Source organism: Poecilia formosa, unplaced genomic scaffold (genome assembly GCF_000485575.1).
Source record: "Poecilia formosa unplaced genomic scaffold, Poecilia_formosa-5.1.2 Scaffold98, whole genome shotgun sequence".
Taxonomy (NCBI): Eukaryota; Metazoa; Chordata; class Actinopteri; order Cyprinodontiformes; family Poeciliidae; genus Poecilia; species Poecilia formosa.
The window spans coordinates 1,876,403-1,897,209 of record NW_006800037.1 but is presented as its reverse complement, the minus strand read 5'-3'; the positions used below and the strand labels follow the sequence as shown (position 1 = coordinate 1,897,209).

Sequence of the window (20,807 nt, the reverse complement as noted above, 5' to 3'; positions counted from 1 at the left end):
ATCATCACAGAAACAAAACACATCAAACCTTGAAACAGCTGGAGAAGAGGACTCCAGAACAACAAAAAACTCAGGGTATAATTCACACAAGGTTAACAGAGGTGGGTTAAAATATGGAGTAAACAAGATGCTCCATCCTGCTGTGTTCAGGCTGGTGGTGGTAGTGTGATGGTGTGAGGCTTATTTTCATGGCTCACATTTGTCCTCCTAGTGCTAATTCACCATCGTTTACATTCAACATCTGAAACACTTGGCAGAAGAGTGATCTTTCTTGGACCTTTGTGACGTCTTTACTGCTGCCTTGACTGATTCTGACAAAACCGGAGAGATGAAACACAATCCAACAGCAGATGTTTGTTATGATGCACAAATGGCATTACTTACATCAATCTTAGTAAACACTGCACATCTTCATAACTATGCACACGTAGTTCATGTATCTTATGGATTGGTTTTGAATACATGAGAAGGTGCCCTTGATTATTTAAAATGGGCTAATTTAATACCAACTCTGGGTACAAGTCTTTTATCCTGGAAGATGGAGCTCAGAGTGAATGGGAAATGCATTTCTTTCTGCCCGAGAACTCTCCAAGTTTTCTTTTTTCTTTTTTATGGGATTTTTCATTTCCTTTTTGCACTCCCACTGCCTTTTTGCCTCGGGGTCAATAAAACTCATTCAGAAAGGTACAACTTGCAAATTGAAAGTGATACATTTTTGAGGGTTTTTTTTTTTATATGTGTCCAGCGGATGAAAGGAATTAAAATCTTTCTCGTCGGAGCACCATGCAATCTGCCGTGTTGACACCAATGGTTGCAAATCACAAATCTCTTGTATAATCATGATCTGTGACTATGGGCTTTGTTATACGACTTAGTGCTGCTGATGTAACCCGCCAGCAGCGCTCTGTTCGTGTGCATTCGCGTGGTTGCTGTTGGTAAGTGCGTGGCGGCAGATGGTGGGAGCGGTGTTACCACAGGCCGATGGACAGTGCACAGGGTGAGCAGGCTGTGTTGACTACAGCAAAGACACTCTCTGTCTGTTTCTCTCCCTCTCTCTCCATCCCCTCGCCCTCTTCCTTCTGTGTCAGCTGAATGAATGGCTGGCTATCTTTCTCAGTCAGCAGCCACACTACTCTTTCATCATCTTTCTTTCTGCTTGTGCATTCATTCCTCTGAAAGAATGTCAGACTGGTCCATCACTCCCTACATCCATCCGTCCATCTGTCAGATGGGTATCCATCTCTTCTCTGACTTTTCCTCCCTTTCAATCCGTCCGTGTACCCCCACCCCACTGAGATTTTTCCATGTGCTTAAAGTGTGAATGTGCATGTGCAGTGGTGCATGTTTGTTTGTTGATGTGTTTTTCAATGTTCTTATGGCCGTGTGTGTGTGTTTATGTGTGCTAGATCAGTATCTATCCCCTCGTCCCTCCCTCCACCCCTTCTTGCTTGAATGGATGTGTGTGGTGTGAATCAAGGTCAGTGGGGATCTAGCAGACGCTAACCCTCCACCCCGCCCCATCCCAGCCCACCCCTCCTTCCCATACACACATAGACAGAGGGTTTGTGTGTGTATGGTGTCCATCCAACCATCTAGATGTCCCTGCTTTGCCTGCCTCAGCTCAGTTTAGCCCAGGCTCAGCTCGGCTCTGCGGATTAATTACTAGGGAACCCATGGCGTCTCTGACCTCCGCCATCGGACTAATTGAAATCTAATTGAATTGTGCTTGTCTCAACTAATGAAACCCCACCACTGAAAGCGCCAGTCTTTTAGCCTTAGCTGCGAACCGATAACCACCCAGCCGGGGTGTACTGACGGCATTGTCCCGCTCAGCTAAAGTAAGAAATCATGTTGGAAGTTAACTGTATTTGGGTTTATCAGTAAATGAGACCTCACTAACTGGGCTCAATTTCTTCAGTTCTGTTAGCTAGGTGGATATATTTGTAATCTGAGGGAAATTAAGTGGTGTTGTGATGCTATGAGTTTTACCAGATACTTTCCTATCATAATGTTGAATTATCAGAAAACTTTTTCATTGTCTTATGTGGAATCATGGTAACTCTGGGGGTACCAGATGACTCCGCTGACTTAAAGCTACTGTATAAAAAATGTTTTTTTTTATTTTTAAAAAAATATTTTTTAAAACTGTCACCATGTCCTGACATTATATTATGAGACCGATAATCTGTGAAGAAAGTGAACTCCTCTGCCTCCCCCCTGTGGTTCTACTGCCATCTGCAGAAATACACTACTAACTCAAAACAGCCAATCAGAGCCAGGAGGAGGATCTTAGCGCTGTCAATCATTCTCACGTCCCCAGGGCTGTCTGATACGCTACAGATAGTTACCCACACCAGAGCCTGCTATAAATGCACAGACGAGTTAGCTTAGCCATCGACGATGGCGGATAAACAATCTCTCTTTAACTGTAAATTGATTCTCCACCATTAACATATTGAGCAGTGCATAAATGAGGATGACTGACAACACTAAGATCGTCCTACTGTATGTTTAGTTTGATGATGTTATGATTATTAATTGAACTGTAAAAGAGAAAAGCACGTCTCTAAGAAAGCTTGTTTATCTTTGACTTCTGTAAATAAAGGCTAATGATAAGTAAGTGCTGCAAAATATTATGAAATAGGACTAGAGCTCTCTGTGACCTTTGGTACTTTTGACTATCAGCTGGATTATCTTATTGGCAGGCAACTGCAAGAATTGGGTTCTTAACAGCCTTTTATGGATGAGTACACTGAAACTTTACTGCAACTTTTACTTATGAGGAGTTTGTATATCATTAACTCAACATTCTGTACCAGTCTTTAGGAGCCATTTAGGATAAACTGACACACAGTGGATGGTGCTAATGCATCTTCAAAACAGGAAAGTAAAAAAAATAACACCACTGCCAGCAATGACAAGAACACTTAAAAATAACGTGCATATTCAGACTTGCCTTCTAATTTAACTCCTTGCGGCACTCTGTTTCTGTATTTTAAAAAAAAATATTAAGCTACATAAATATAGGTGAATATTTTACATAAAATAGACATTCATTAAGTAGTTGGCAAAGTAGCACAATTGGGCATGAGTTGGCATAACTTTGTCCAGTAGGTGGCAGCAAACTGCCTCCATTATGTTGCTTTGTCTGTCTTGAATATTGCTCAACCGGCCTTGGTAATTTACATAATCCACCTTGGTTGTGTGGAGTTTTATATTATTAATTATGAACAGAGCTTAGTTTTATGTTTTGAGATCGAGAAAATTAATTCCTACTACCTACTAAGGAAGACGAGGAACTGATAACGTGAATAACGACCACCTCTTATCCATTTAATGAATAATAGTGCTACACAATGTAGCAGGAATATACGGCCTCTATGGTGTTATTATTTATGTGACTATGGTCAGTTTGAAATAAAATATTTGTTGCATCCTTTCAAAAAGACACATCAAACCACCAGCCTTGAAAAGGCATGACAGTGATGCAGACTGCATGCACAACATTTGTAGAGACAACATGAAAGTTAATACTATAAATCTCAGGAGGCAGCAAAATTAACCAAACTGAAAAGAAAGGAAGAGGAAAAAAAAGAATGACAACATTGAAACACGTCCTCTGAGAGCAACCTATTCTGCGTGCTCCAGCTCCAAAGAAAACAACCGCAGCATCAAAAGCATCAACGGCGCCCATGTTTCTCCACCGTCATGGAGACTATGGAGGAGGCGGGCTGCTGTCAGCGGCGCTTTAGACAGACACGGATGGCGGGTGGTGCTGGACCTCCTGGGAGTTGCTTGTTTTGTTGGGGCTTCTTTAGCTTTTAGCAGGTGAGAGATGGGGCTGTGATTGTCTTGAGTTATTCATTTGATGTTTCTTCCCGTCTCGGCTCTTTGTTGGCTTGAATACATTAGCAGCACGGCAGAGTAGAGGGGATGCTAATGTAGAAGCGAGAGAGAGAAGAGGAGAGGAAGAAAGGATGGAGCGAGTGGAGGGAAGGAGTCAGTCATTAGGGGAGGAGGAGGAGGAGAGAGAGGCAGAGGACAAGGCTTTATGATGTGTGGGAAGAGGAAGTGACCTTCCCTCTCACTTTCATCTTGGCTCTTTTCTCCTCTTGCCACACAGATGCACAAGCACTCACACACTCACACTCACAGCTTTCCTCACCAGTACAGCATGAAGTGGGTGTTACAATCTCCTTACGAACAGCCTATCACACACACTCACACACAAAGAGAGAGATGTGTATGTGTTTGTCATCCATTCCTTCTTTTTGTTTGTCTTTCACCTGTGCAGGTCCCCTTGCAGCCTGGCCAGTCTTTCAAGTTCACAGTCCTGGAAACCCTGGACAGAATCAAGGAGGAATTCCAGTTCCTCCAGGCTCAGTATCACAGGTACGGTTGCACACGCACCACAAATGCAAGCATGCATAGAAATAGACGCAGGGAGGTAATTGGGTGAAAGGAAGGTCATGTCCTGGACATGTCGCTACTCCATCACAGGGCAAAGCAGAAACATACGGGACAAACAACCATTTACACAAAGACAGATGTTCTTCTTACTTTAATTTATTGTCAACATGCTGTGAATTTGAAAAATTTGAGAATTAAGCAGGTAGTTTTTCTGGACCCAATCAGGTGGGTTACATAGCACCCCATTGGGGTACACATCATCACACACGGACCTCTGATGAGGATTTCATCTATGAAGTTGATTTAATCCCCACAAGACCAACTTCCGTGTCCAGAAGTCATCATTTGATAACTTAAAAAGAAAACGTTAAATTGGAGAGACTCCTGTAAAATCTTCTGTGGAATTTATAATCTATTTTATAAGGTGGAAATAAAAAATGCAATTTTGTTGTGCAGCCTGAAGCTGGAATGTGAGAAGCTGGCCAGCGAGAAGACGGAGATGCAGAGGCACTACATCATGGTGAGTCCTGCCTCACTTCTGGTGGAGTTGTTTGGATGCATTTGTTTCAGAAAAATCTGAAGTCCTCTGGCAGAAAACAGACTAAATTCTAATCATCTATGTTTTGTCAAAGGTTTTGAGGGGAGACGGAACTAGGGGATGAAACTTTAGATTACTGTAGATCCAGGAAACATGTAAAACTCAAGAACTAGATTTAGTGGCTCCTGGTTGATATAGGAATTTATACATTTACTTTTATCTGTTATTTTAAATGTTTTGTTTAAAGCATCCGCCAGTATTATAGACAGCATACAGCTCCCAAAAGTTGTGGAAATGAAAGTTTTCATTTCCTCTACTCACGTTAGTTTCATTTTCATTTCTCATCGCACTCATTTCTCCTTCAAACCTTCTACACACACATTTCAGTATGTATCTAAGACTCTTGTTCTCTTCTCTTGAACTAACAACCTGAGCTCTCCAAGTCGGATCGTCTAAGCGACTAAGGGCTCACTTCCGTCATAAGCCTTCGTCTGTGGCACAAAACCCACACCGAGCCAACCAGAATACGATATGCACCATCTGCTAAGCTGCTCGCATTTCATAAACCTGGGAGAGCAGGCAGGATCAGGGCTGTAAGCTAGATAGACACACAGATGGATAGACAGAACGAGGGAAATGCAGACAGGCACATAAATAGGAGGAGCGCGTGTGGAAGAAAGGAAGCGGACAAGAAAAACGGCAGTCAGACAAAATGATGGAGAGTCCTGCTGAGAAGCAGGAGATCAAATGACAAATTACTCGCATACGCAGCATGCTCATTTGTGTACATCTAAATAGACCATTGTTTTAATCCATATAAGGTCTTTAACAATGGGAAATTTGACAGATAAGTGTAAAGTGAATGTTATTTAATGCTGTATTTCTCTATTAGGTCAAACATGAAACATAAGCTACATTATTTTCAACAAATTGGCTTCTGCTATGTTGCTACTTAACGCTGTCAGCATGTTGTTGAATATAATCAGCACTCTGTACTTTCTATATTTTAAAAACCAGCTCTTGGATGAGTTCATTCTCCTTCAAAATGAATTTTTTTTAGACTTAATTCAGACTAAACAAGTGTTACCATGCCAACACACTTCAGGTCGCTGTATATGGGATATAATTAATAACTTTGATACTCTTTTCTTTTTTGTTTTCTCAGACATATACATACTTTCACCCTGTCTCCCCTGTGTGACTTCCTGGTGGCGGAGCACCATCTTTGCTCTGCAAAACTTGATTACATAAACAGATTTTGTTTATAATCTGTTGCAATTGTGCCAAAATCATCTGAGTGCTGTAAATATATTACAATAGCACAATGATTACAATCAGTGCTAACTGAGCACTCAAAAAACCCCTGCAAGATTGCAAAAAACAATATGTTTGGTGTTGTTTGCGGTCCAGTGACTTGTATTCAATTTGTTGGTGTAGCTTTACATGTTCAGCTCGGAAAGTGAGATGCAAAGAAAGCATCTGTGCATTATGTGCAGGCTCAAATTATCATTTTTTTAAAGAGTTTCTGAGGTAAAGACGATGCACAACCAAAGCTAAATTTGTATTTCGAGACACACGGGGAGGAGTACTCCCCAAGTGTTTTTTGTAGAGTTGAGTTTGGAAAAGGCCTGGACTTCAGAAAAATATGTCAGCTTAGGCTAATCTTTGGTAAAATCAGGTCAGACTGCGTCCAATCTTATTATCATCCTTTTCGGAAATGCTGTGAGAACTAAACTTATAGGTTGAATGATAATTTTACACTGAAATATACACACTTTCTGGTCTAACTATATTCCAAGTTTAATCTGTCATTTAATTGTTACACTAGTGAAATTGGTTGAAATAATTAAAATAGAATACATTAAAATTAAATTCAGTGCCCATCTGCTTAAGTGTCAACTTGTCAATACATTTCCATCTAATTTATTTTTCATTATTTCCTGTTGTTACTCACCACATCCTTAGTTTTAAAAAAGCAGGAAATAACAGTTCAGAACTGATTTTCTGAAGCAGAGGAAGACATTCCCGTGTCTCCGGTACTCTCTATTTTAGACGAGGGTTTCGCCGAATTACTATGTGGAACAAGTGGTCTAGACAAACATCCACCTCCTGCGCTATAAATCCTCTGCATCCGTAATTATGCAATGAAGAAAAATCACATTTCTCCGTTTTTACACTGTAATGGTTGCCCACTGTCATCAGGTCAAACTGTTTATGATAATATATTAAAGGTCTCAGCCTCTGTGACCAGTGCTCCGCTGGTAAATGCTGCATCTTTAGGTTCATTGGAGGGCTGTAATAGCTCCCCATGGCAGGAGGTCATGGAGCTGCAGATGCTGATGACATATTCATGTAGGTTAGCATGGCAGACGTTTAGAACCCCAGGCTGTATTACTTGAACAAGGGCTCACTGTGGCGCACTGGATGGTTAACACACTGCTCTGCTACTTCATAGGCATGGCTTCAAAATGAGAGGGAGGGAAAGAAAATGAGAGAGAAGAGAGGAGCTCAAAGGGAAAGATAGCTGCAGAGAAGAAAAAAAAACGACCGAGAGAGTGTCAGACAGAAAAAGAGGAAGCTTCTGAGGGACAGAGAGAAGGGTACAAAGAAAAGAAGAGATGAAAAGGAATAGAAGAAACTGACTGAGATGACTAAGATATACGGAAGGAAGAAGTGAGAGTGAAAAATGCAGAGAAAGAATGAGAGAGAGCAAGTTAAAAAAAGATATCAGGGGACTGAGAGAGAGAATGGAGGGAGGAATAAAAGATTCTGCAGATGGATGAAATGGAGAGAACGCAACACAGAGAGCAAGAGAAAGAGATAGCTGTGTGTGAGCGTGGGGGTGCGCGAACTAAAAGAGAGAAAGAGAGATGGTGCATGCACAGACACGTAAATAATGTGAAGCAACAACGGACTCGCTGCGCCCACAGAGGAGATAACCCAGAAGGCTATATTTAGCTCGTTAGGCCTGTCATCCACTGAGGCCTGTTTCCACAGGCTGGGGGTCTGCTCACCACGCTGCACTGCTTCTGCTTTTACTATTCATCACCGCTAAGCTCCTAAATATACGGTGCCGGAACGTGGAGACATGCTTTCATATGGTTATGTGCAGCTGATGCATACGATTGTTTTTATGTAAGCCTAAACAGCTAGCTCCCAGGACAATATGAGCAATAGTAAAAATACATTTTGCATGTAAAGTGGTTGACTGTAATGAGGTGTTTGCATACAGAAGAGTATGAAGATCTGGATGATTTTTTTCTTCCTATCTGCATTTAGTGTCGTTTATTTTCTGCTCTAATCGTGATTGTTTCTGGTTGAAAAGATCGGTTCGTGTTTGCATATTTTCACCTGATATCCAACAACTCTTCTTCCAAGATGTTCCTTCAAGGAACCAAGCGTGTGCCGGCGTGACCGCAGCACCCACTTGCTTCAGCAAACCGGCGATATGGTGCTATGCTCTGTTCAAATTTGGTTCTGTCAGGGAAAGCTTAATTACAGTTTTGGTTTTCCAGAGAGCAACATTGATGGCACATAATTGCAACACAAAAACATCTCTTTCCATAAATGTTTGACATTCCCACAGTTTCCTGACTTCCTGTAGATGACTGTAGTGCTTGGAGAAATTTTGTCAACATAAATCTTCTAGTTGGGTTCGTTATTCCTGAATGTTGTCGTCTTTATATCATCAGTCTCGTACATAAAGCTTTATAATGTTGGCATATGCTACCAGAATAACATTTCTGACTGCTGATCAGTGATTGTAAACAGCAGGAGTTGCATTTTTTCAAGCTGAACGTATAAACACCTGTTGGGCACAGTCCTGTTGGTGCTTTTGCATGAATTTGTCAGCATTTATAAATCAGCTGATGTGAGTGACGTGTTGACCTACATTCACTGTATGACAGCCAATGAAAATGTGAACAAAACTGAGACGATAACAATCTTCTGTTATTGGCTTTGTGATTTTATTTTAATATTGTTGGAAGCTTACTGCGTCTATTGTTCTTTTTCAGGATTTTTGAACAACTTAAAACATCCAGTTGGTCGGTGTTCTCCATGAGCTACACTAAAGCTCCTGAAAAAATATTTTTTATTGCCTCTAAGCTGGGGCTCCTGCAGTTTTTTACTTATGCCAGGGGTGATGCTTTTGCAATAATAACAGGAAGATGCTATAAGTAAACCTTTTTCTCTGGTTTAGTGCTGCTATTGGTTTGTAAAAAAAAAAAAAGAAAGAAAGAAAAAAACACCTCACAATAATAACCTGGTTATTGCATGGCACATGACTGGTTATTTGTTTATTAGGTGCTTTTTTGCTATTTGTAGAGAAATGTTTGAGAAATAAAGAGAATAATTTTTATCACATTTGTTTAGATTACTAAGAGATGGTATTTGTATAAATCTAGTAGACTTGAAGTAATTGCATATTTGTTATTTGATTGCAGACAGGATACAGTGCAACACAAATGTGTGAGCTGGTGATCTGTGCAGTGTGCAGTTTTAAATATTTATATAATATTTAGATATTGTTAGATATCTGTCTGTGAGATGTATTTTTTAAGTGTTTGGAAGATCTATTTTCCAAACATCTTCTGGTACACTTCTTATTATTTCATACCTTTCACACTTAAAATGACATTGCTCAGATTGTCTCTGTATGCTTTGTAGCTGTGCTGCACTCCAGCCAGGTTTGCATGTTTTGTATGTTTGGATTCATAGACCTTCCCTCTTTTCTTTTTCTTTTTTTTTTTTGGAAGAGTAGATATGTTTTATATAGTTTCTGTCACTGGTGAATCACATATGGGAACAAACAAACACATACATCAAGTTATGCACATTGTGGATGTCTGCTTTTCCACTCTGGCTGTTGTATTTATAATTCATGGCTCTCAGATTTCACTGCTCTCCTGGAATCCCACTGTGTATTTTTAAATAAGGCTGCATTATAGCCTCGGCTAATGATGGGGGCGTAGATGTGTCGGTCACATGCCTACACAAAGTGCAAAACATTAGCCTGGAGAGCTCTGTTCTGTTTAGGAGAGGCTGATTTTTAGAAAGAACAAATAAGGAGACAGTCAAGCTTATTCTTTGTATTTTGCTAGTTTAACCACAGATTTTTTTTTTCTTCTTCAGCCTATCAAAAAGTGTTATTTGGTGTCTAATATCTACCAGTTCTTCGTTATGATCTTGAGGATTTCTGAACTCTAGTGCAGCTCTCCTCTCACGCCGACCGTCAAACACAAGACTAAACTCTGAGGACAGTGAAGACTGGCTGGCCCTTTTATTGCAGACCATAAAAAAGACATATCCACTAGAGGGTGACAGCTCACAGTGGGGTGTCACATTAGGTGGCCTTTCCATCACTGTGTCGGGGTGTGTGTGTGTGTGTTTAGGTGCACTGCAGGGAAGCTACAGGGGTCCAAGTGTTAATGAAAGACCAAGTTGCTGGCATGAGGCATAATATTGTTGCATCTAATTTTACTATAAAAAATGAGAGTGAGACATGGTTTATTTAGAGTATTTACCTTAGAGCTGTGACTTTCTGCTTTAGAAACATAATGTAATGGTGTTTGATCAAACAAAGGTTGACAGTATTATTCATAGTTTTTGTTTTTTCATTGTGACTCCTTTAATTGGCTATAATGTCACAAAAATGGATTTACAGAACTTTTTTATGTTGAACTTTAAGATAAATTTACACCTTTTGTAATTTCTAATTTGTGTGTATCTCTTCAGCCTCCAGCTCTTGATGAAACTGATTCTGACAAGCTAACAAAACCAAAGCCATCATTAGTTTTGTCACCGTTTTGCGTGTTAGGGTCTATTGGCACCATTTAATGGCCAGTGAATGGCCATAAGGGCCATTTCAGTCAAATACAAACTCATAACAATCAATTGAGAGAAGTTTGAGGTTCTTATCAGGCATTTTAAAGAGGAATTTGTGGAACTTTAAGACATATTTATGGTTTAGAACAGGGATCCCTTTTAATGATGTGGGAGTCTCTGAGTTGTTTTAGGTATTTCTCTGTTTTAATATACCTGATTGCTGTAATATCATACAACTAAAGGTCAGATTAGTTTGGGGTTTAAATGAAGTAATCTGAGGGTGACAGAATTATTTATATGTTTCTGCAGGACAAATTTTTGGCTTAAAAGCAGTCTGTGCAGGGAATCCTACACACTTGAACAAGCTCTCACAGTTTTTGCAAGATCACTGGTCTAATGTAAATCCAGTATCGTGTAAAACAACAAATCAAAATAAACTTGTTGCTGGTTACAAGAAGTGTGTGGTTTCTGTCCAGTACATTAAGAGACAATTAGCATATTATTATTAGTAGTGGTGTTATTTGCACACATATAAGCCTGTTTGCATAATTTCGAACATGTCGAAATTATGTTTCGACATGGGTGGACAATTCAAACTTGTCCACCCAGTTTTTTTATTTTTTTTTACACAATTATTCCATTATGGAGAAATAACAGTTAAAATGCAGCATTAAAATAATGTCATCCACATCCAGAAAACATCTGAAATGCAAATAAGTGGTTTATCAACAGTAATTTCCAAAAAAATTGATCACATTTTGAAAGATTTTAAAGAAAAAAGCTACTAAATTAAAATCTGTACACAATAAGATTGAATATAACAATAAGATTGTTATATCTTTTAATAACAGGACAGTTACAACTACTTTTCTTCTATTTTTCAGTATAATGTTTTTTTATTTATTGAATTTTCTAATCATTTATTTCTAAGTAAAGAAAGACTGTAGTTTCACAGTGAGTGTGTGATTGTGTGTATCAGGATTTTATCACTGAGTCACACTGGTCATTTATTGAAACAGTGGGACCTTGTGCGTGTTTATGCTTTCTCTATGTCCAGCCCCTCCGGCAGGATGAAGGGTGAGTTTGCTTGTGTGTGTGTGTGTGTGTGTGTGTCTCTCTGTGCCTATGTGTGTAGATTAATGCAGTGCTCTCAGCCTCTTACTCCTCTCCCAGCTCATCTGTCTGATTCAAGCTGACACACTGTGTTCTCCTCTGCAACATTACAGTCACAGACTGCTTAGGAAGGGGGAGCATAAGACGGGGTGCAGCTGGGAGGGGTGGTGGTTGGAGAGAAGAAAAAAAAACATGAAAGACATATGAGAAAAGGGGGCACAATGGCACTGACGCAGACGGGAGAAAAATTATGAGGAGCCAAAAAATAAATAAAAACATGAGGGAGAAATGGAAAACACGACAGAAAAAACAAAAAGGGCACATTTTTTTGTCCCAATACAAATAAAGCTTAAGAGATAGCGGAAGAAATCAAAGTGATGTAAGAGAGTTGGAAGGAAGAGGTCAGAAGCTGAACGAGGTTTGCTTTTGCTGAGGTAAATGTTGCTCTGCCCTCCACCAGCGGGTGATGGTCCTGGGGATTAAAGTATGGCCAGATGCAGGGGAGGGTTGAGCTGGTTTTAAGAGTCTTAAACCTGTCTGAACTGTCTGAGGGACGAAAAACAAAGTATTCATAAAGACTCCTTCAGGGTCTCCTGAAGGGAGCACACTATGAATGCAGGCATTCTCCGACTCAGGTTGGCCACTTTGCAGTTATTCTGCCCTACGATCGCAGTAAAGCTGCTGAGAGGAGAGCTGCCAACGCTAAATGTCAGTGGATTTAGTCTTCACCCTCTGAAGAAGTTAGTCTGCCAGTGTAGACCACAATGTTGGCTACAAACCCATTATTGCTTTTTTTAATGACCCATTTCTTTTGTTGTTTTTGTTTGTTTATGTTATGTATTGTTATGATGAATGATGTCTTTGTCAAAACATGATCATATTTTAAAATAGTAATGAAAAGCTTAATTTAAACGAGCCTAGTGCTTCAGATGCTTTTATGTGATAATTGGTTCAAGATGCAGTTCATCCAACAGACTGTTGACTTGTTCAGTGTGTGGGGAGATTTTACCACAATGCTTAAAATGACACTGTGATTTTCCCTCTGGGATATTCATTCATTCATTCATTCATTCATTCATTCATTCATTCATTCATTAAGGTGTAAAGAACATAAAAGAATGCTTACATTTTTCATCTAATCTCTAATAATTACAGTGTTATTACCCTAGTAAAGCGCAGTATCAATATTTGATCATTTCAAATCTATTCACATTTATTGTTGTAAAAGTTTTACAGAATATCCACTCTAAGTAACTCTTGGTTTGAAAAGTACTCTAATTTGTTTGCCGTCTCGCGTAGTCTGTAATGTAAAAATCATTCGCAGCAGCCCCTCCAGCTGATTCAATACAGGAATTAGAATATGGAGCCAGAAATGAACATAATACACCCCATTTAACATTGGTGGTACAGTATGTGTCTGAGTGTGTGTGGGTGGGCAGATGAAAGAGACAACTTCACCCAAGAGACATCTATGAACAATGCTTTTGTTAAGGCTTGAACACACATCCACACCCACCCACAGACTCCCACCCACATGCCTGTGTACACACAAACACATACTGTATGAATACAAACACCCGTGTAGGTACACACACACACGTCCCATTTAGATAAATCACCTTGGATTAGACCAGCTTCCTAAAGCTCATTTTAAAGTCTTTGCAGAACGCACAGAAGGGGTGGAAAAAGAAGACAGCGAAGAGGGAGAAAAAAGTCTGGCTCCAGTGTGTTACCCTCTCTCAACACCGTGAAGGTGGAGCTGGGAGGGAAGAACGAAGGAGCAAATACTCCCTGAAGTATGCAAGAGTGGAAAGTAGGAGGGAAAACAAGAATGAAGGTAGAAACAGGAAGAGGGAAGAGAGAGAGAGGATAGCTTGTTGAGAGTTTTACAGATTTTCTTTGTTGTGCCCTGATGACGACAGTGTGGCGGGAACATTGTTAGTGAGTGGAAGAGTTAGATTTTCTAAGAATTGGAAGGCAATTTGTGAAACACAATTAGAATGCTCATATTTATATGAACTAAGCGTTACTCTGACAACATTTTATCTTAGTGTTGGCAAACATCTGGCATCAAACGTATTGTCAGTGATGATGTCATCCAGTCTCATGCTACCATATGCAGACATTCTTCTGCACTGATGAAGAGTTGCTCACTTTAGCATGCCAAATGTTCCTTTTAACTTTTTTCTTTTATATAGGAAAAAAGTTTCCTATGGAAATGTTTTAAAATGAGCTTGCTTGCTATATGACTACATATTTGCACATTTACACAATGCATTTACACCAATGTTTTTGCATTTTCCATATTAAAAAAGTACATGTGGCAATATAAGAGTTTCTGAACTGCTGTTATATTAGTCTAAGATGAAAGTTGTCCTGTGTCCTTCAACAATTTAGTAATCAATTTTCATTGGAATGCACTTATGTGGACCTACGATTTAAATGTTTATTGGTGTCAGTAGGCAGTACACTCATATTGCTCATTGTCCTTGGACAGTGACATCAGCCATTTGGCTCAATATCCCTCTGTCTGGCCTCTCACACACACACACACACACACACACACCACACACACGGGTTTCTGCAGCACGCGTATAAAAAAAACGTCAAATACATCATAGATTTTTCACCGAATCCTGAATGAGATCACTGTGACACAACAGAGAGATTATATAAGAGCAGCAAAACGCAGGCGTTGGAGGTATAATTAAACATTGGGGAAGCAAGAGAGTATGAATGCATTAAAAGGTGACTGAAAAAGACTAAACACGCTGTAGTGCTGCGGTTTTAGCTGTGCAGACAGAGCTGTTATTAGTCATAGCGCAAAGTCCTGCAGCTGTTAATGTATGATGGTGTAATTTATGTCGTGCACCTGTTACTACTCGAACAATATCCTACTGTGAAGTGATATGTTTTCTTTTGGGTTATGTCGGCTACGTGACAATACATTGAAAGCAAAAATATTTGTGTTAGTCTGCTCTGCACTGCACAGTGTTGAAACACAAATTATTTTAGAAAATGGTTTTTCAACTGTGTGCGTTTTAGCAGCTTTCCACAGTGTGTTGCTGCTGGGTTGCTGTAAAGATGGAGCACAATACTACAATAGTTGGAGTAGTGGCGTCTGGCACACACCCACAGGACAACTGTTACTACATTTCACTTGCCTGCTTTGCTCCCACTGCCCATTCAAAGGAATTCCTCTTTTTCTAGTCAGAAAAAATATATATATTTCAATGTCATTACAGCTGTTTATAAAGACCAAAAAAGTCTCTACTATGATGCATGCATAACATTGCAAAATAACTGTATTTCAAATCTCAACAAGGTCAAATTTTGCTCATTAGAAATATAGATATGTGTCTATATTCAGAGGAAAATAGTGGTATGTTGAAAAAAAAAAGCTCTAATCTTAGTAGAACTTGGAAAAACGTTCTTTATTTCTCTTAAATTATTTAATTCAGGTATATCAAACCTTTAAACATAAATCTGGCTTTCTCTCTAAGGTGTTTTCATTCACCTTCTGACTGTGGTCTGATGTCTGGTGGAATAAAACTCCCAGTGTTGGCTGGTTTAAACAAAGCGTACTCATATAGATTTGAGTGAAGAGTTTGCTCATGACCACATAAAATTTGAAAGAGAGGGCCTTTCAATACGGGAGGTCACTTGATTCAACTGTTTCCTAAAATGAGCCTGTAATTTCGTCCATGTACTCATGTTAATCACCCCGACTTCATTAGCTCCACTGCTTATTCCTTTTGCTACCTTTTGCTTTGTTGAAATTAATCACAAAGGAACAACCTCGAAGTGCCGTGGTATGAGAAACTAAGAAAAAAAAACCCCATAAAAAGAAAATGAGGATAAGGAGTGAGTTAATTTTGTCCTGATACTTCACCAACAAGAAGCGATTTATTGCATAGTTTAGTTTAAGAGACTTTGGAGTGGCCATTAATGTGAATCTGCAGCTGACATGAGTACATAGCTGTTAGTCATTAATAACCCAAAGCGCCCCCATCGCCAACATCAAACATTTTCTCAGAGGAGAATAAAGTTGGAGCTGGAGGCTGTGACTTATTTCCAGCCCTGATTTCATCTGATTACATGAAATAAAACTGCTAACTAGGCTTGAGTCAGAGTTGCGTATCGAATCTAGGTGTGTGCACCTGTGACTAAATTTCAGTTTCAAACTCAAGTATTTTTCTTCCATAAGAACTCGTTCGGCTGTAAATCTCCTGTAAAAATTCAATAAGAAAACGGGAAACACAAATGGGGTTTCGTGCATTTCTGTGTCCAAAAGTCGAAGAAGAGAACATGCAGTTTTAATCAAGCTTTGACAGCGAAGAAAAACACCACTGGGATCAAGTACATTTTATATTAGTTTATCTGGAGGCTCATGGCACCAGAGATTTGGTATTTGACGGAACTAGTTTAAAAAAAAAATCAAAAGCCAAGAAAGAAAACTTTACATTGTTATCCTTGTTCTCTCATATCTAAAATAACACACTGACTCTCAAATCCAACCAAAGTAGGAAATTCATGGAGCAATTTCAATTAATCTCATGGTATAAATCTGCTCTCTCTGGTCACTGGATGTACAGTCTAAGCTCCTAATAATATTTCATTTGTTGTTGTAAACATAAACACAGCGTATGCATATTATTTTCATTCTGGCAGTGACCCTTTCCTTTGAAAATGAGGGAATAGAGAGCAGTAATGAAAAAGAGTTAAAGTAAAGCATGTTTATAGTGTGTTCTGCCTGTTGGTTGAATATATTTTACATCTTTTTTTCCGTCAGAGTGACATAAATAAAAATAACTGGAACATATAATGATATAAGGTATTTTAATCAATCGGTTTTCAATCTTCAAAAGAAAACGACTCGTATGCTTTTCATCGGAATGCACAGAGGTGTTAAGACTCCTGAGCTGCGACTCTCTGACTTTGTCTCCGAGGTTGCAGAGCAGATTTTCATACTTCTGCTACATTCTGTTTCATAATGTTGTTGCTGCTTGAGTGCAACTTAAATGGTTGCCTTGGCAAAGTTTTTTTTTTTAATTGGATTTTTCTTGGGTGAAAATACTCATGACTCTGGGAGACCACTCAAAAGCTGCAGCTTGTGATTCTTGAAGTAGTTTATTGATTTCTGAAGAATACTTTGCTTCGTTAGGATCATTATTGCCACAATGAGCTGCTGAACCATTCTTCATTCTGTCTGGGCTTTGTTTTTCTGCACCTCCACATGCCTCAAAGTACAAAATCTGAATCACTCAGCAAGTTATCTACTTTTTTCCACGTCTATGTCTCCATAAAACTTTGTTCGTGAATGAATCTGGATTATCCCGATTTCGTGCATTACTGTTTACCCTAAATGATACAACATAGTTCCTATGTTGACAAAACCTTCTTGCTGCTTCTGTTTCTCCTTAAAGGAATGGTTTAAACTTTTTGTTGTGAACTTCTGTGAAGGTATTAGTCATAGTTCCCTGAGCTGGAGTAGAAAGATGCCAGTCCATCACAGTGAAACACAAAGACAAAGAACAAACAGTCATGTACTCACACCTAAGGCCAATTTAGAGAGATAAATTAAACTAGCAGTCATGTCTTTCACCATGGGAGGAAGTGTGTTCTCCCATGCATGCATGAGAGACCGTGCAGGCTCCATGCAGAAAGACTCCAGGCCAGGATTTGAACCCAGGACCTTCTTGTTGCTCCAGCATGTGGCCCTCACATGGATTTAGCAATTTAAAGAGAAAATGTTTGTCTTTATGGAATACAACAGTACATCAGTGTATATTTAAAGTGTGCACTTGCACAAAACTGTCGAATTTAACACTATTTTTACAGTGAAATTATTTCCACATTAATGCTCATTGCTTAAAACTGCTGCCTGTCGAACTGCCCCATCTATGGCAGCCCATCAGTCCACCTTTTACCCTTCAAGAGTGGAGCTTTGTGAAAGCATGTCACTTATGCAACAGCTTCATAGACGGTGTGGTGTTTGGAAATTATTCTGCTCAATTTGGTGAACCAGTTAGTGGGCAGATTGGTGCAGCCATCAGCCTCTCCCAGTTTAATTTCAGATGGTAACAAGGAGCTTGTTTGTCTTGGAAAAACTGGAAAATTTGTGAAAATGCAGGTAGTTGATATTTGCAAATATATAGCAAATAAGACTCACTGCAATAAGACATCTTGCGAGTACAGGTGGGAACTATTACTCTTTCTAACTTCAAAAATCCAAAATGTCCCTTGAACTACTTAATTACTGCTGCATATCCTTACTGTTACATTAAAGAGGACAGCTGCTCAACTTAGCAGTGCATGGTTGTGTTCAGTTACTAGTGCTACATTTTTGCACCTAGTCCCACTGTTTTAATGAAAGAGTAAGTCTTCCTGAAAGATGAATAAGGCTGATGGCAGAAACTGCAGAGAATTAATAAGCAGAGACACAGAAACTAATCTAAAATGAGAAGAAGAGCAGAAAAGTAGTGATGGAGAGATGAGAAGTCAGTGAGGGATGGCTTCTCAGGTATGTTTACTCTAGTTTACCTCATGTGTTCTTTCCATTGTATGTAAAGCATGAATTAATGTTTCAGTGGGAAAGAGATTTCTCAAATACATACGTTTCAGTCAGCATGAACAGATTTTTGCCAGTCTTTGTCAGGAGAACTGGAAATAAATGAGAACATGTGGACAAGGTGCTGAAGAAGGATTGAAAATGTTCAACGGGAAACTGGAGTAGAGGACAAAACAGCTAAAATAACTTTAAGTAATTAAATGATTGGTGGAAATGACTATAACAGTGAAAGAGACAAGAGTGATGCAACAATGAGAAAAAACAAAAAAAGGTGATAAATCAGACATGGAATCAAGAGAGAAAGCAGAAAACGTTGAAAATCTGATAATAGGCAGGAAAAATGAGGAGTCTGCGGATGAGAATGGAACGGAAAATGTGACGGCACGCTCGGAACGATAGACATTTGGTCACGATGAAGCACGAAGATAACATGGTGAAAGTCAGGGTCGCAGATTAAAAGAACCTGCGATGTGGTTTTCCTTCCCAGTCAGAAGCAGTTTTCAGTCCAGACTGTCTAATTGATCCAGTCACACAGCTGTGTTTCCTTTGCTGGTTAAAGATGCACAGCGTAAACAACAATGCTTCATTACGTCTTTCCTACTTGATATGTTGGCTAATGAAATGTGATTTCCAAACTTCAAACAGCTCTATAACATCTGTATCAAAATCCAGTTTATTTTTTTAATTGCATAAACTGTCAATTGGGCTAATTGTTTAAAAATTTGCTTCTGAGTGATTTCTTTTTTTTTTTTTTTAATCTGGCCCTCAAAGAGTTTTTGACATTCAAAGTGTTCAGGTTTGTTGTGACCTCGTGGATAATAACTTAACATCATAACAAAATCTATCCTCCTCTCCCATGTCTCATGGAAATAAGAGAATCCGTTCAATACTTTTTTGTTAATTCTGTTTGATAGAACCTGCAATTTATTCTCAGTAAGATTAAAATGTGGTTTGACTAATGGTCAATTTATATGTGAATGTGAGCTCCAGTTCTTCCTGATCCACTATTTTTTTTTACTACTTTTATCATTTTGGACTCCCCAAAACAAAACAATCACAGATGGTTCTTCAACCATAAAATCCTTCTGCCACTCAAAAACACTCATTTGTAAGTGGCATAAATTAGAAAAGAGGGTTAGTGAATAGTTTGCTGTATTTGAGGATTATTTCTTAGTATTTCAAGACTTTACATCCAATGGGCATATTTCCAACGTCCCAAAAGGCAAATGAAAGATACTTAAAGGAGAAATTGGGATCAGAACTAAATGTCAAAGCTGGTAAAGTGTAGGAAGGTCTCTGTGTAAACGGTCACAAAGGAATTAAAAGCCATTTTTGGAAGGAATGCGTTTGTGAATTAACGATGCAATAAATAAATATCCCTTTTGTAAACAATTAAACAGCAACTTTATCCAAATATCGACTTGTGTGATTGTGTATTTAGGAGTACAGTATGTTGTGCAGTTTCATTTGTTGTGGTATTAGGTGACTGGAGAACTATTATTAAAAAAACCCTTGTTTTTTCATTTTGCTTCTACTATACTTCCAAGGAAATGTGCAACGTTTTGAAGAACTATGGACAAAAATCACATAGAGAAGTAAAAATAAACCTAAATAAACGATTACAGTTGGACTGAAGACAGTTGTCAACTACATTTCTTCTGCAGATTAGATGGTTCACCACTATTCTTCCTCGTTTTAATAATGTAGTGATAAAATCTAAACCTAATTTCCTTCATCAGTTTATTTGTTTAATATTTACTGATAATTTGACCACTTGAAGCAAAATAAATAAATAAATAAAAATACAGGATGTGTTTATAGAACTGGACTACGTTCACTGCATCAGTCAGGGTTGACTAACTTGGTGCCAGATGAACCAATTCAATCAAAGCAACGTTTTCTAATTAACTTAATTAAATCCGGGTTGCTTTCTGTGTTTCTTTTTCTTTTTTGTCTTTTACAGTTAGCAGTAAAATACCAGGCATTCCACACACTCCCTTACTCCATTTTAATATATACTTGAGGGAAAACTGACTTTGGCAGTGAAGCAGTAAAATATGTTGGAGCATGTCACAGCCTGAGGAGAAAACCGGAGATGCAACACATAAAATCTGCCCTGAGTTCTGACCTGTTTTCATCCTCTTCTATGCTTTATATGCAGATTAATTGTAGAACGTGTTGTGTGCAGAAGCAGTTTATTGTATTTAATATAGAACTTACACAGTATATAGTCTGCATGTGTCGTCCTTGGCTGTACTTATGAAGTAGTTGAGATGCAGAATGACTGTAAGTCAGTGAAACCAGACAGAAAAAAACTATCCTGAACCTGGGAGTGAAAGATAAAGCTGA

At 38.9% G+C, this 20,807-nt stretch overlaps 1 protein-coding gene across 5 annotated transcripts in view; it reads left to right on the top strand.

The window, feature by feature from the left end:
* Positions 1 to 20,807, top strand: part of tle2b (TLE family member 2, transcriptional corepressor b) — a 101,480-nt gene that overhangs the window by 16,311 nt on the left and 64,362 nt on the right. For all 5 annotated transcript variants that reach the window (XM_016674626.1, XM_016674627.1, XM_007558752.2 and 2 more), the window contains exons 2-3: positions 4,295 to 4,392; positions 4,867 to 4,930. In XM_016674626.1, coding sequence (XP_016530112.1) covers positions 4,295 to 4,392; positions 4,867 to 4,930 — 162 coding nt within the window. The remainder of the gene's footprint in view (positions 1 to 4,294; positions 4,393 to 4,866; positions 4,931 to 20,807) is intronic.